Below are 15,665 nucleotides of genomic sequence, written 5' to 3'. Positions count from 1 at the left end.
ATACAGGCTGTCAGTCATGGTTCACTATGCATAATTCTGCATATTAATTAGCTGCCGGCGGCTGGATGGGAGCAGCGTAAGGTGAGCTACCCACCTGGCAAGCGTCCATAAAGTCCCAATCCGAAATTTCGCATTGCAGCCGCTGATCAATAATTCTAAATGGATTGCAGGAATTTGCCAGAATGAATTAGAAAACACAGGTCCTAGAACTAGCCAAACTGCTCTTACACAACACATATCTCCAAACTGAAATATAACCTCCAGTTTGACATTAGTTTATTGGCCATTCGTGTGAGGAATGACACATCCAGCTTAGAAGTTCCATAATTCGAATGTTGCGTGTGTTAATCAAATCTACCATAAATCATGTGTTCAATATTATTTATAATTATTTAAAATGCATATGCGCATAAAAATGTACAGTCTAGATATTCATTACTAGGAAAGGGTCATTTAAACAGCTTGGCTGTGCATGAGCCTTTAAATAATGCAAAGGCAGCTATTCCTTTTCTGTGTTCCCATGTAGTGTATGGTATGTCAGCTGTATCTACCACGTTCATACTACTTCTATGCTTCTGAAAAACTGGGTCACATATGTACATGTCACATCCCCGTGTGCGAAACTGCCCGTTTTGGCTTCGTCTGCGTGAGGCCCCATGTCTTTTCCTTCTTAAACACACCCCCAGCCTGGTACCCTGCCCAAGGTCTGCGGGACTTCGAGATGTGAGCCATGCCGGCATCTCTGCAGCGTGTCAAGACTGTGGGCAGACCGTGTGACGTCTTCCTGTCACCATTGGCATGCCAAAAGACTAAAAAATATCGATCAGCGCAAGAATTTCAGAAACACATAATTCAGACATGTGGGACCCTGGATCTGGTTCTGGATCACAGTAGATGAAGATGTTCCCATTAGCGATTGACGAGGATAAGAACAGATACAATCATCTCTCTATGAATAGCATTTCATTATATTCTGTCATTAATTTCGAGGGGGTTTCTGCGACTGACGTGAAGGTCGACACCCAGTTCCGAGGGCTGTGACTCACTGATCATGCGCTGAGACTCACCATTGTGGGTCGGCACGCAGCCCAGTAAAATCACCCCCATTGGGACTTGCACAACTGGTCCCAACACGCCACCTTGGCCTCAATGGGTAGCACAACGCATGTTCATAGTGCGACTCATCAACGCATCAGTACTAATTCCCAATAAATGTGATTCCAGCATGCTCACGCCAAAGGGGGATAATTTTACATTCCGTCTTCCAGGTTTGTTTCCTTTGTGTGTATCACTCAGCACGCCCTCGGAGTATCCCACATTTCACCTCAGGTGCTACGCTGAAGAACGAGGTTACAAAACGAAGGGAAATAAAGGACGCATGGCAGGGACTCATCAGGCCTGGATGTGGGTCACAAGTGGTGTACAATCTGTGCCTCCATTTGTCTCCACTACCTTTGCTTCTCTTTATTTAGCTGATTTTCTCCAAAGTGACTTACAGTGTTAAGCTACTTAGTCATTTACCCATTGAGACCACTGGGTATTATTATTTTTTTTTTTACTGTATCAGTTCAGGGCAAAGGTAGTACAGCATTTGGTGAGATTCAAACCTGGGTTCTTCAAGTCCAAAGGTAGTGTCTCCAACCACTACACCACCTGCTGCCCCGTTGTGTTATCACTGTCACCCCCCCACCTTTCCCTTACCAGATTTGCAGTACTGATGCCATTGTGCTGCTCTCAGAGCCACCCTCTGCTTCAGATCCAAACGGCACACACAGCATGACTCGGCAGTACTGAGGCATAAAGCTCATGTCTGCCCCCTGTGGTTTCGAACAGGAGACATGTTGTTTGGAGACTAAAAACAGTAATGTGTCATGCTGATGTTCATATTGTCACAAAATTATCACAAACATCATAACCCCATGTAAAAGTTTAGTTTGTGTGTTTAGGTCCAGATTGTAACAAATAACATTGAGATCGTTCTCTTTTCTCCAGAACCACACAAGGAAAGATGGAGAAGACTACCAAAAAGTATATATGTATAACCTATATACATATATATACATGTATATATATATATAACTTCAGCTGGTAAATAATGCCAGTTAACTGAGAAGGGCAATTGTTCCATCTTGGATGCTTCTAAAGTAAGGCTACCTCTGAAAATACAACATATCTCTCAGACCGTACACAGATTCCCAGCTCTTCAGTGGGGAGAACATGAAGGCAAGATGCATTGTGGGACACATTGCTGATAGCAGTTGAGTTAACACCTAGGGGAAGTAGGGTGGGGGGTTCATTCACAAATGCTGTGATTCACATAATGGAAAATGGTTTTTCTCATACGCATGAATAAGCTGATGCGTTACTGCGCCGTTTACCAAGCATGAAATTGGCTTGGCGATTTAGGGCTGGGCATGAGGACGGTTAAGGACTGGAACACCCTCACTCACTGCTAACTCCATCCCCTGTGAATTGCCTTCGCATTAATTAATACTCCAGTTCAGGAAGGCCACTCTCCCTGTAAATGCTGACATAATGTATTTATTTAAACCCTTTTAGCCCTTGAGTACAGAACTCTGCTGTTGAGCTGTGCAAAGTTACATATTTTCAACATCCAATAATCCAAAGTAGTAAAATAACACACATCATGTTTTTTTTTGTATTATTTATAGCTATTTGAACTATTTTTATTTAACTGATAGATGGTATACAGTTTCAAAAATGTTTATTTTTCTTCAGCTGTAATGGCTGAGCTCATCCAGGTCAACTTGGACATTCCAGACCACAAGTCTTCGGTTTCTCGTAGATGGCTGTTTTGAGTCAACGCCTACAGCCAAACTTTGGTTGTGATTTCATGGCAGATGAATGACATTGTGCAACAGGATGAGGTATAGTAGGTACAACCGAGTTGGCTGCCTGAAGCATCTTCTGCACCCTGAAGGCAGAAGAGATGTTTGGGTTTGGAGAAATTTGCAGGAGAGAATCTTTGCTTTGCAGTTGGGTTGTGTTGGACCAACATGCAGCCCCCTGCTTCATCCTCTCAATTCCACAGTCTAAACTGCTCGTCCCATCCGGGGTCGCGGGTAGCCGGAGCCTGAACCGGCAACAAAGGGCGTAAGGCTGGAGGGGGCACACCCAGGACAGGACGCCAGTCTGTTGCAAGGCACCCCAAGCGGGACGCGAACCCCAGACCCACCGGAGAGCAGGACTCAGTCCAGCCCACTGCACCACCACACCCCCCCTTGATTTTACAGTAGGGAATGAATAATCGACACTGCTTGAGCACACATTGCTGCATTAATCCTCCCCTAAGGTTACTACTGATCTGGTCTTTATAAGCTATTGTGCACTCAGCTTTTAGTGATCACCGGAGTTCCCTCTGGGACACACAGAGCTGCTCAGTTGGCTTGGGGTTGAATCTGGGTGCATGTAGTTTACATGGCCTCCCTGTGTTTGTATCCCACAGTCATGCATGGAAGACAATAATGGTATCCCGTATCTGTTCCCTCCTTTACATAGAAACCCATGCAAGTGGTTGCCATGAATTCGATTTGACTTGATGGCCTTTCCTTCCGTCCAAAGATTATTTTACTGTAGTGTGATAAGGCTGTACAAGCAGGTCCCCAAAATGAAGTGACCCTTTTCTAATTGTGTTCTCAGGAAGCTTGGTGCTGACATTTATGTTGAAAAATGTCCACATTTTGAACCATCCAATAAAAAAATCACAATTTACCACCAAAATCCAGTCATAAGATCGAAACAGAGAGGAGTTGATTGCAAAACTCAGCCCCAAGCTGAGGGAGGTGTCAAGATATGTGCTAAAAAAAAAACCTTGTGAACTGAACTTAATTTGCTAAGAGACTGAAACTGGCCCTTACAACCCCTGGTGGAGGGGAACCACATGCAGTGTAGTGGGAGGTAGTGACCATATGCAGTTATGGCAGAAAACCAAGTGGATAATTTTCTGCAAATACCCATTCAGCAGAGAAAAGCAAAGGTTTATTCTCACAGCAATCCATTATTACAGTTTGTTAAGTATTGTTGAGTACTCTTGTAAATATGTGAGGGTGTTTTGGGGGGTGAACTTGTCCTGGTACACCACAGGGACCTCTCCAAGTTTCAGTTGCAACCATCCCAGTACAACGATGACCATGATAACTTCTCTGCATTAAAAATTAATGCACATGGAGCAACAGCCATCAAACATTTAGCGCTTGGCTACATTTGAATGCATCTGACCAATGCGGTTCTGCTGTACCTCCGTACAGTCTGCACAGTGTAGACAGGAGCTCCCGCTGTCAAACGAGCAGCGATTATTTATATTTTGACAACGTTGCAGCTTCATCTCGGAGAAAGTGGGCCGAAGTTACTGGGGCAGAAAATCATGGAACGTGACTCACAGTAGTGTCGACTGCGGGAATTAAAATGCATTCAGATGGATTTACAAGAACGAGGTCCAGGGCAGGTTTGGTGATTCTGGGAGATTTTCCAAGCCAGGTGTGATGAGGTAGGTTGAGTCTGCTCACGGCATCTGGAGCTGCGGAGGCCGGAAAGCTCTGAGCGATGGAGGCAGAGATCCAAGGCTCTGACATTCATGAGGCAACTCTCCCAGACTGTCAACCTCACTGCTGCCGAGGTCACCTTGTCCCCCCACCTAGGGGTGTAGGGCAGGTGATTTCCGCAGAGCGGGAGGTGCAGCAGGTGATGACTCTGCAGGAGGCTAATACGTCACCCCTGCTGTCCATTGGCAAACCTTTCCATCAAGTATGTCACCACTGGGACAGGGCATTGGATGACTGTATGTGGTTGTACATGGTGATGTACCTTATCAATATAAGCTGATGGAATGACAAGGTAACTTTCTTCCCAGGGTTTTTGAAAGTCTTTATAAACCTCAGAGCAGAATCTTTGATAAAGTCTTTTGTTAATGAGAAAATTGTAATTTGAGCTTTGGAACCTCAGCAAAACATCTCACTCCGCTCTTTGCAGCGATGGCTATTTGTCTGCTCGGCTTTGATACCGTGTGGCAGCTATTTTAAGCCCGTGCCGTTTTTAATGCTCTTAGGCTTTTCAGTGCAAGCGACCATAGAGAGATCCTTCAATCTGGATTAAATTTTTTTCTTTGAATTGCAAACCTGGAGGGTTGCCATTGTTGTTAGTCTCCAGTCCCAGCTGTGAGACTGTTAGCCTGAGACAATCCAAATGGCCTGGGGTTTCACAGTACTGGCTGTCACCAATAACCTTTCTCATCCGCCTGTGTGTTTATTGTTTTATTGCAGGGTGTTCCTATATACCGGGGGAAATCATCCAAAACAGTCAATCAGCAGCCGATGGAATCCTAAAAGAATAGCTCACGCTCCATATATGAAAGCGCCCCATGACTGCTTTGATGGCATAAGGTCTTTAAGCTTTAGACTGCAAGTGAAAATGGTGTTGGAAACATGACATAGCTGAGCTCACCTTCCATTATATTTCTTCAAAATATCAAAATATCATTCTCTGGCAGCATGCATCTTTGATGGCAAGTCATCCTGCTTCTGTTCGTGTGTGAAAAGTACATGAAAGGCACTTGCGCCATTGAAGTTTTACGAAATGGCAAAGTTGTAATGACTTAAGTGGTAAGGATTACAGGTAAGGTGTGTATTAGAGAGCAGATAGCTAAGAAGCTTGCTGTACAGGATTCAGCTCTCAGTTAAGCCGTTGCCTATTATTATCTTTACCCTTGCAAGTAATTGATTGTCAATTTAAGTTTTCTGCCACCAACTACTGAACTGAGTACATTCTGATTTGTGATACATAAAATCATAATGCTAATGAAAAATTCTTAGAGTACTGCTGATGGAGCCGCTCTCTAAGGCTAATGATGGATCACTGAGAACTTCAAGAGCAGGAGGGACTTCAAAACAAGCCTTATTGATGAAACTGCATGGAAAGCACATGAATCCCCTGGGAGCTCCAGCCATAACCTTAGTTGTTCTGGTTTATTGTAGGACGGGCATCTAACCTTTGTTAGTTGTTCCAAAATCCTACCAGAGCATGGTGGTGTGCAGAGGTATTATCCACCAAGAGGAAAGCGGTTGACATTAGAGGGTCTGTAGAGGAGCGTAGGCCGTTGAAGCGTTGTGCTGTAGACTGGGATTATCTCTGTTTTGTGTGGTCATTGTTTGCAGGAGCAAACAAGGCTAAATAAATCGGCTAAAGAAAGGAATCTGTTGTGCCATCGGCCGGCTGGTGCGCATGATGTGAATGTCCCATATCCCCTGGCTCGTTATCCAATTGTGTGGCACCATTTGTTCTGTGGTTTGTGTTTTGTATAGAGAACTGGTGTGTCCACTTTATGACCAGTCTGTACATTGGTCTGGGTCCTGAGGTGAGTTAACATAATGCTTTGCTCGGTGCTCTGTCACAGCTTTGTCTCCGCTGCTCGTGAATGTTTGTTGCAGTTAGATTTGGCACGCCGTCTACTTACAACATTAGCTTACTTGCTGGGGACATGCATCTTATGAAAAATAGAAGAGAAGTTGTCAACATGGAATGATGCAAATTATTAATGGTGACTATTAATATGGATTTATATTTCTCATTCAGACACACACAGTGTTAGACTATTAAATAGCAAGCTATTAAGGTGTTAAACTATTAATATTTACAGTATAACTAAAGGCATACCAGAGCGTTGGGGTTTTCTCGACCCAACAGCACTGCACCAGATGTCTTCTGTGAATGAATAATGTGCAGCAAGTAGCCTATGTCAAGTGTAAGTCCAAAGCGCAATTACTTGTTGACCTGCTTGGGGGAAATCGAGTGGGACAGACAGAAGGGTCAGCATCTCAGTAGCTCTGCTGGGGGCGGTGGGGTGGTTGGTCTGGCTTTTGCTGGGTCAGCATCTGATTGAAAGGTCAGAGGTCACAGCTTGGATTCGTGAGCGGTTTTCCATGCGGTTTCTACGTTGGTTGCCTTTAAACTACAACCCGCAACATAGACATGCGGCCATACAGGTCAGAGAGAATGCGAAATGGAAACGGTTGCTAAACATCTTATTGACGGTCCCCTCTTAATGGGATTGTTGTGGGACATCAGCGTGGAAATAAGCCTCCTGTGCCCTAGTAACCCTGGGGATTTGCATTGTCAGACTCTCCCTGACACAGTAACTCACACCTGCAGCGGTAGGAGGTCAGATTAGCGGCAGAAGCACTGATGCCTTAATCAATCCTCCTAGTGAGAAGTAGGGTAGCGCACCAGCCTGATAACAGATCAGTGCGAAAGCCTGCAACAAAATGACAAAAATTACAATATTTTTCAGCGGGAAGACGAGTGGATGTCAAAAGAGAATAATTTCAAGCATGAGAAAAGTGTTTAAAAATGGTAGCCTTCAGTTTGTTTCCACTCTGATATAAGGTGACATTGCAACACCGTAACACTGGCTGTCTGTCATGATGCTTTGCTACACTGGACGCATTTTAGATTTTTGGTATATCCATTAAACCAGAATTCTGTTTGCTTCAGCGGAGGCTTAAATGAGAAAACCACCAGCTCCAAGCTCATTGACTGCAGGGATTCTTTTTCACACCACCCAGCCCTTTCACCGTTTGCAAGAAGGGATTGACGTTTGGCAGCGTGATACTTCTTGGCTCCGTGATAGCATTCAGAAGCATCCAATCGGGTGCTGAGAGCCGTGAGCTGGTTTGACGATGGGCTGCAAGTAAGGTGAGGTGGCCAGTGTAAACCCCATGTCATCACCACTTCCCAACACTATCTCTGTCTCTACTGCCAGTCCGTGGCCAGTGGAATGGAAAAGGTTATTCTCTACTGACAGTGACAGCGAATGTCCTCCAGTGGTCTGAGCAGACCCGACACCCCAGGGACTTAGGGCTGCACTTTTAGCAGAGGTCCTCTGGTCATGATCTACAGGAGAAAACTTCTGCCCTGCTGTCGTGTCTGAGGGTTTTTAATAACCATACCAAACCCCTTGTAATAAAGCAGTGCTGAAGCTTTCAGCTAAGGCACTAGATGCAAAGCATGTATGTGTCTCTGCTTCTCTATTTCTGTTGGCATCCTGTAACTGCCTGCATCAAGTGCAAGACTCTGATTACAGTCTACAAGACCATCAACAGATCTGCTCCCAAATACCTGGAGGACTCGATCCTTCAATGTCCCCCAGCCAGACTGCTACCTTCCTTCTTCTCTGGATGCTTGGTGGTCCCTCTCAGAAAAAGTTCGAAAATCAAAAGCCCAGTGGTTCTCAGTTTTGGCTCAAATGTGATGGAATGAACTCCCTCTCCCCCTCAGACCCGCTGAATCTTTCTCTACATTCAAGAAGGGACTTCGTTCTCAGACCCACTTCTCTCCTTGCCTCCATCTGCTCTAACTTGCACTATATTATCTAGATACCTTTGTAGATACTTTTGTACTCCCTATCAATTCCATGTGCAGCTTCTCATGTATTGTGCACCAGCAAACACAGCGGCATTGAGCACATTGTCTATACTTAGAAAATCATGTGTGATCTGTGTATTTTCGTTGGTTGGTGAAATTTACTTTTTTTGTTTACTCCGAGTCGTACGGCTTTTTTTGCCAAAAGTGTCTGCTAATAATAAATGTAAATACAAATAAATGTGAGGTAGAGAAAACACAATGTGACAGCTGGGTCACTAAAAAGGAAAAAAAAAAAAAGTTTTTTTGCTCTTTCCATATTTTTGGTCACTATACAGCCATGAATATTAGCTGAACGTCAGGCTGCCGCTATCAAAATCGGGAGTGAAATGAACTAGCTGCCTGCTTACACTGGAAAATTCCTAATGTATGAGTGGTTTTAGCTGGCAAATCCAGCACTGCAGTGACACTGCTGTTTTTTATGGCCCCTGGCGCTGTGGCCTGCCGCTGTTGAGCCAGGCGACTTGGGGACTCCATCATTCATGTTGTTGTCAGAGTGACAGTAGAGTCGGGGAGGGCGGTGTCTTGGCTTTGTTGGAGAATCTAGTTTGTATCGAATTCCTGTAAGCAGCTGAGCAGCACAGAGAACTCATGGGGTAACATTACAGAGTAGGCTGGTGACCCCCAAGCTGGACAAGTTCCATTAACTATCGAGGGCCAAAGTCAGATTGAAACAAGTCAAAGCAGTTACAAATCCACCTCCCAAGTGTGTATTAAAAGCATGATCCTTATTACATGTGTGCAGTCATTCATGTGTTTTTAGGTAAGAGCTCCAGACTTTTATCATGATCAACCAGCCTGAGACGCAGACCTGGCTTTCACAGGTCAAAGTATATTGTGGAAACTCAGCAAATACCCTCTGGGGACAGAGATCTACCTCGGGGTAGGTGTGGTAAGCAGTATCGTCCCCTCATCCGTCACCCAGAATTCTTGAGGGAGTTTGCTGTGGTCTGATTATTCTCCAGAACCACTAACCACTTCATAGGGCTTCTACTGCAGGTCCTAATGAGGGGACCGCTGAAGCTTGTGCACAAAAACATGTGGTACCCCAAGATATTCTCTTTGAAACTTGACTGCAGGGTCTGAGTCAGCATTCTTCTAAAATCCTCAAATGATGCTTCAGACCAGATTGGGATTTGTTATATTCCATGCCACTAACAGACTGCAACGCAGGGAGTGGAATCATTTCCTAACCTTTACAATTCAACCCCTGGAGTCACAAGATCTGGTGGGGCAAGATGTAGTATAACGTCCAGCATAACAAATTGTGAAGTAAATTCTCCATGGCTATTTTACATGAAGAACTAGCATGATAAGCTTACATCTAAGGGTGTTGCCCTCTGAAGATGTCAATATATTGTCAAGCTTAACACTTGCAAACCTTCTTGTCTCACCATAGAGCAAGCTTTGAAGAAACCACATAAAGGAGTTTCTCAATAGTGAGGAACTCTTCAGACATGGGAGAGCTCCATGTAAACAGACTTGCCTATCCTTTCTCGAACTTCCACCCCCCCTGAATTTCATTACATAAGTTTCCTGTAAGAAGGCTGAACATTTCCTTCTTTTTTCCACAGGATCTCTATCTGGCCTAAGCTTTCCAGGACAGGGCTTAATGACTGTTACAAAGAGCCATTGATGGCTCCCTTCTGTGAATAGGCCAGCTAGCATCATAGGCTCCACGGGTATCCCTCTGTACAATGGATCCCAGTGTGGACAGTGCCCCACAAAAGGTCAGCCCTCAACAGAGAAGGGTTCATAATTAGTAATGAATTGGTCCTTATAAATATCGGTGTTAGCCAGACGTCCCACTCACTGTGTCTTTACAGCGCCTCTTCTCCGCACCATCGTATCCCAACTAGAGCCCAGGTCGCCTTTTTCCTGCTCTTCTGAAAGCCATGCTGGGGAATGGAGTCATTTTGACTGCAACCCCACAATCATCATAATAATCATCATCATCTGTTCTAAATTAAATTCTGCTGGAGCCCCAGTGGACGCAGTGATCAAGGAAGGTAGCAGGGGGATGGGAGGACTGTGAGTTCCGCATGGTTTGGAGTTTGAATTTCAAGTGGACATCTTAGGAGGTTACAAGGAGGACAGGTAGACGTGCATCATCTTTCGTTAGAAGCTCTGGTTTGTTCACCAAGTGCCAGAATGACACTGGCTGCCAGGTTGGAGGACATCGAGATGACGCTAGAGCACATGGTCATGGATGTGTTTGTAAGTAGAGGTACTCTCTCTTTCCCTCTTTCTCGCACTTTCTCATCCAGTCTCTCACTCCCTATTTCTCACTTCCTCTTTCCATCCCCATTTTTCACAAGTCCACCAGCATAACTGCAGCTGGAAGCTACTGTGTAGTTGTGTTGCTGTGCTTTGCCTGCAGAAATAGGTCTCTCCTTATCTGTGCCACACACTGTTCTGGCCCTTGTTTGGTGTTCTGGGCAGATCATGCCTGGCTTTCACCACGTGATAAATGTTTCTGCTTTGAACAGTTGCCCATGATGAACCCCATTGAAAAACAAGCAGTTTCCAGCCTTCACTATTATTAGTGTTATCTCTGCATTTAATCACTGGGAATTTTAATTATAATGATATCACTATTGTCATTGAGGCAAGGGTGCTTTGTAGAGGAGGTGGACTATGATGTGCTATAATCTCAGATATATGTGAAGCGTTGGAAGGAATTTTTTAAATATTTTATGCGCTTTAAACCTCTTTTTTTTGTGACACAGTTCCTAAGTGTGTTCCTTAATGAGATACAGTGACTATGGTGGCCAGGCAGCACCTCCTAAGACACCTGTCTTGTAAGGACATCTGGAGACGAGACAAACTCTTACTCCCTAGCTACTTGTCAGTGTTTCCGAAAAGGTCCAGGAACGAGACTAAGCATGCCTGGTTTTGAAACTTCACTAGTTTAATTTGTTCAAACAAATGTTCTTTGGCGGTGCTCATTTGGAGCTGCATTTGTGCTGCCCCTTTTGGAATTGTTCAGTGTTTAAAAAGGGACTTTAGGCAAGCCAGAGGGATGCTCTGAAGTCTGCCGTTAATTGCAAGACAATTAAAGGAAGCATTAGCATTTTAATTATGTGTAAATTTAAGCAGTACTCTCGAAAGCTCCACCAAGGACACACGGGATGCCACGTCTGTTCAAACAACGAACACATTTGGACGAAATGCACCACTGCATCTGTACATTTTTTTTTTTTTCCCATGAAGAAGAACAAATAAGAATAAGATTGAATAAAAGTGAATTCACATGCAAATAAAAAAATTCACTTCTATTCCGCACGCACTCAGGATATTGCATGTGCGCTACCTTTATCACATACTTCTTCAGCTGATTGTTTTGTCCAGATCAATTTACCATGATTTGGTCTTACTACAGCAGGAGATGGGATTCTAGCTGCTACGCCACCTGTTCTGTAAAAATAATATGCAGAGTAGAAACCTGCACCGCTCTGTTTTAGTCCATTCAGCCGCTATGCAGCAGTTGTCTACACGGGTGTTGTACTTCGCCAGGAGCCTAAGAAGTAAATCATGCTTTGCTTTGAGCTCTGTGTCAGCAGGCAATGAAACCAAAATGTGTCACCAGCCCTAGTTTAAAAGCTTAAGCCCTCAGCGAGAGCCTGTGAAAAGCTACTAGCTTAAAATTTTACATAAACATTTTCCCGCTCCAATGCTCGTAAGTACCAGTTTGCAACTGTAACACAAGTGCGGGTGGTGATAACCGCAGTCCACAAACACACACACCCTGTCATTTCAGCATTATGCTTTGCTAAGAGGCCCGGTGGTTGTTTTTTGTCGCCGTTGTTGTTGTTTTGTACTCCGCGAATGAAAGGGGTCCCCTAATGCGATTGGCATGCTTTTACTAAGGGAGGAGCAGCTCTGGTTCTCCGCCGTCCAGCTAAACGGTTACCTAACAAAGGCTGTCGGCCGGGGATTTTCTGCGTGGCATTCAGGAACGGTTCAGCCTTTTTTAAAGCGTGTGGGAAGAGCTGCCTGCCCGCAGCTATTTGTGAATCATTGACTTAGCCCTGGCTGCCGCTCTTCGCTTCCTGTTCCACATGTGAGATCAATTCCCGTCGCCCATAAAGTGCTGAGCTGGGGCCCCTCCCTCTAATGGGGGCTGGAGGCTCAGTAGGTAAAGAAAACACACAGCGGTGGATCTGGGTTTGATGAGGTTAGCTGGGCTCGCCCATCGCTGATGGGTTTTCGATACATTTGTACGTTGACCCCAGAAACAAGAGCTACATCCATTTCTGGGATCCTCTCCTCAATGTCCCGTCAGCACGTCAGCACGTCTAGGTTTTACCTAGATGTTCTACGTTTACCTGAGCCATGCAGGGTACCGCATCAAGAACAGGTAAAAACAGCTTAGGCGGACATGCCCCCAATCCCCCCCCCCGGCAGCAATGTTTCATTTTAATTTGTTTATTTTCAATCCAGATAACATGCCCAGCTGAAGCAGCGACCCCCTCAGGTGTCACGTGTAGCTCTTCGTCTTCATAAAGATATGAATCACAAAAAAGAGGGAAGAACACTTAAGGGCCTGACTTACTTCGCAATGTCTTGACAGTATAAAATGACTCACATGACGATTACCCTAGAGGAATTGATTAATTTCTTCCAGCCAGATCTGTATTAATTATAAATCTTGCTACGCTTCAAAGGCTTCTTCTATACCCTATTAATGGGATCCAGAGGGTGTATGTCAGACATATTCCTTTGCCAAACGAAGTGTGGAAAAGGGCTATTATATTAGCATTCTCTCTCAACTTCCCCATTATAATGGAGAGGACCTATACGTCTGTGGTTAGCAGTAGGCTGAGGTTCCTGTGCTTTGTAACCCCCAGTCATCTGGGTAACACCAGTTCCTCAGCCCACATTTCCTGCTGATGCTGATGTGTAACTTTATGCCAGTCATTTACATCAGTGGTACAACAGCTGCTGCTGTATCAGTCTGTGGTGTCTAGTTAGTCGGGCAGGATCTGTGAAGAAGGTAATTATGTCAGAGACAAGCCATCGGAACCAAAGGGAAGCCAGAAAGTGGTCACATGGACCACACATAAACGCACACATACAGTACATCAGAAAAAGTTGTACAGATGTGGTAATGGGGGGCTCAGTGCTTACATTTAAATTTATGCATTTAGCAGATGCTTTCCTCCAAAGCAACGTACAACTCAGAGTAAGCAAAAATCATCTCGCAACAGATTGAGGGCTTAGATACACACACGATAATTGAAGCACGAATAGTTCGTTCAATACCACAATTCCAATAACGCTTATATTCCAGTAGCTACCAACTGTTAAGAATTACTGAATATTAAATGCAATGGATCAAAAGCATTTGGTGAAAAACTTTTGAATGTCTCTGCAGAAGAAAACTGGGTTCCAGAAAACATGGGTTTTACTCGAAGGGATTCAGCACATCTGAGAGACGGAGGGAGTTTGTTTTGCCAAAAAACTGAGAACAGATGCTTTCTAGAATCTGGGCCCCATGTGGATCCAGAATTAGATAGATAGATAGATAGATAGATCCTGGTAATTTCTGTTTAGATGTTTCATTGCCTGCAATAAAGTGTTCGTCACTGATTTTTTTGAAAAACAGTGGAAAACAAGAAACATTTCTTTACCTTTCCATGTTCTTTGTTCTGAAAGTACAGTTGGACACACTATGAAAAGATAAGGTAGTTTACTCCAGTCGTACCCAGCTCTCTGGCTAATAGTTGCCTTGTGCAAAGGAGGATGCAGTGTCATCTAATGGTTGCTAAGGACCTGTTCTTGCCTATTAATTCTAGAGTGTTGCTCAGTATCCCCTCTACACACACACACACACACACACACACACACACACACACACACACACACACACACCACACATACAAATGTGAGTTGGCGTGCCTCCAGCTTCACCCAAAGCACGGGGTCCTTTCTGCCAGCGCTGTCGGCTTGTGCATTTGAAATGGAAATCACCGATGCTGACAGACTGCTGGAAGGGCCCTCAGAAGGCCCCTGGGGCCAATGGCATCACCCGGCACCCCCAGCACCCCTCCCCACTCCCCACTCCCCGCACACAAGACGGCTGCGGTTTCTGAGTTATGAGCCAGCCGCCAGGCATGCCTGTTACCTGCATTGTGTTTTTCAGTGTTTTGGGATGTGTACCACTAAGAGCAACACACTCCTGAACTGCCTTCTGTGTCATGGATAGAACCTTCCAGTAAAAAAGAAATTTCAGCCTTACATGTTCATGTGCAGAACTTTATAGACATCGCAGTAGAATAAACTTACCTTGTGAATATGAAGTCGTGTTCTTAGAGTTACAAAATAGGGTTATAGAGTTTTAATATGCCATTTATGGTACAGTAGGGCAAGAAGCTGGCAGCCTGAGAGTTTAGTTTGAGGTTAGAGGAGGGCAGGGCAGACGATGCCTTCAGGTTCTCCATTCTGAACATCGGTTCTTTTCCCAGAATGACATCATTGCTGAAGACCAGAACAAACCAGCATGAACTTCTCACCATACTTTCTGTCTAAAGAGTGTACGTCATTGCAGAGAAAAAACCTACTCGCTTATTCATGGACCTGCGGTCTTCATTAATGCTTTTCTGTCCAGCCACATCTGCATGTCTTATTTAAATTTACTCTATAGTCATATTAATTTCACTGAGCAGGCACTCTTCTAAAAGCAGCACATAAATGAAATATAGGGAGGTCAAGTTCACAGCAAAGAGCTTTAGACACAAAATATGACTATCAAAATGTTCTTTGTCAACCAACATCAGTGGCGCTCAAGAATTCAACAAGTATTCTCCCATTTATGCAGCTGGGTAATTTTTACTGTACTTTGATAAATGGTGCTATAGCAGGAGGTAGGATTTGATCCTGGAACATCCAACTACAAGATGAGGGATTTAACTACTACTTCACCTGCTGGCCAGCTATGAGAGAGGCACTGAGAGCTGCGGAAGCACTCCCCCAGTTAACCAAAGACCTCACTGTCTCATTTATTTGAGCCGAGCCTCTGGTACCGTCTCTAAGGGGATTTTAGATCGGTGCCAGTAAATCTCAAACACACAGCACTGGCAATATATGTTAATTAGGCAGCTCATAAGGTTCTTTATCAAAAGCGCCTGCCACAAGCAAAACCCCAGAGGATAAAGTCTTTAGGCGTCTTTAAATACAGCTGTGTAATATATGACGTACCTTTCTGCCCCTACAGGAGTCATCCCATAACT

At 44.5% G+C, this 15,665-nt stretch overlaps 1 protein-coding gene across 3 annotated transcripts in view; it reads left to right on the top strand.

The window, feature by feature from the left end:
* The window catches only part of frmd4a (FERM domain containing 4A), a 160,582-nt gene that overhangs the window by 49,060 nt on the left and 95,857 nt on the right, over window positions 1–15,665 (top strand). The window contains exon 1 of one of the 3 annotated variants that reach the window (XM_029248665.1): window positions 10,589–10,650. The exons of the other annotated variants lie outside the window; for them this stretch is intronic. Within the exon in view, the coding sequence (XP_029104498.1) occupies window positions 10,618–10,650 (33 nt within the window). The 5' untranslated portion in view covers window positions 10,589–10,617. Of the gene's footprint in view, window positions 1–10,588; window positions 10,651–15,665 lie in introns of those variants that run through there. 3 annotated transcript variants of the gene reach the window in all.

This window comes from Scleropages formosus, chromosome 24 (genome assembly GCF_900964775.1).
Source record: "Scleropages formosus chromosome 24, fSclFor1.1, whole genome shotgun sequence".
NCBI classification, from domain to species: Eukaryota; Metazoa; Chordata; class Actinopteri; order Osteoglossiformes; family Osteoglossidae; genus Scleropages; species Scleropages formosus.
The sequence above is the reverse complement of the archived record's forward strand: the minus strand, read 5'-3'. Positions and strand labels throughout refer to the sequence as shown.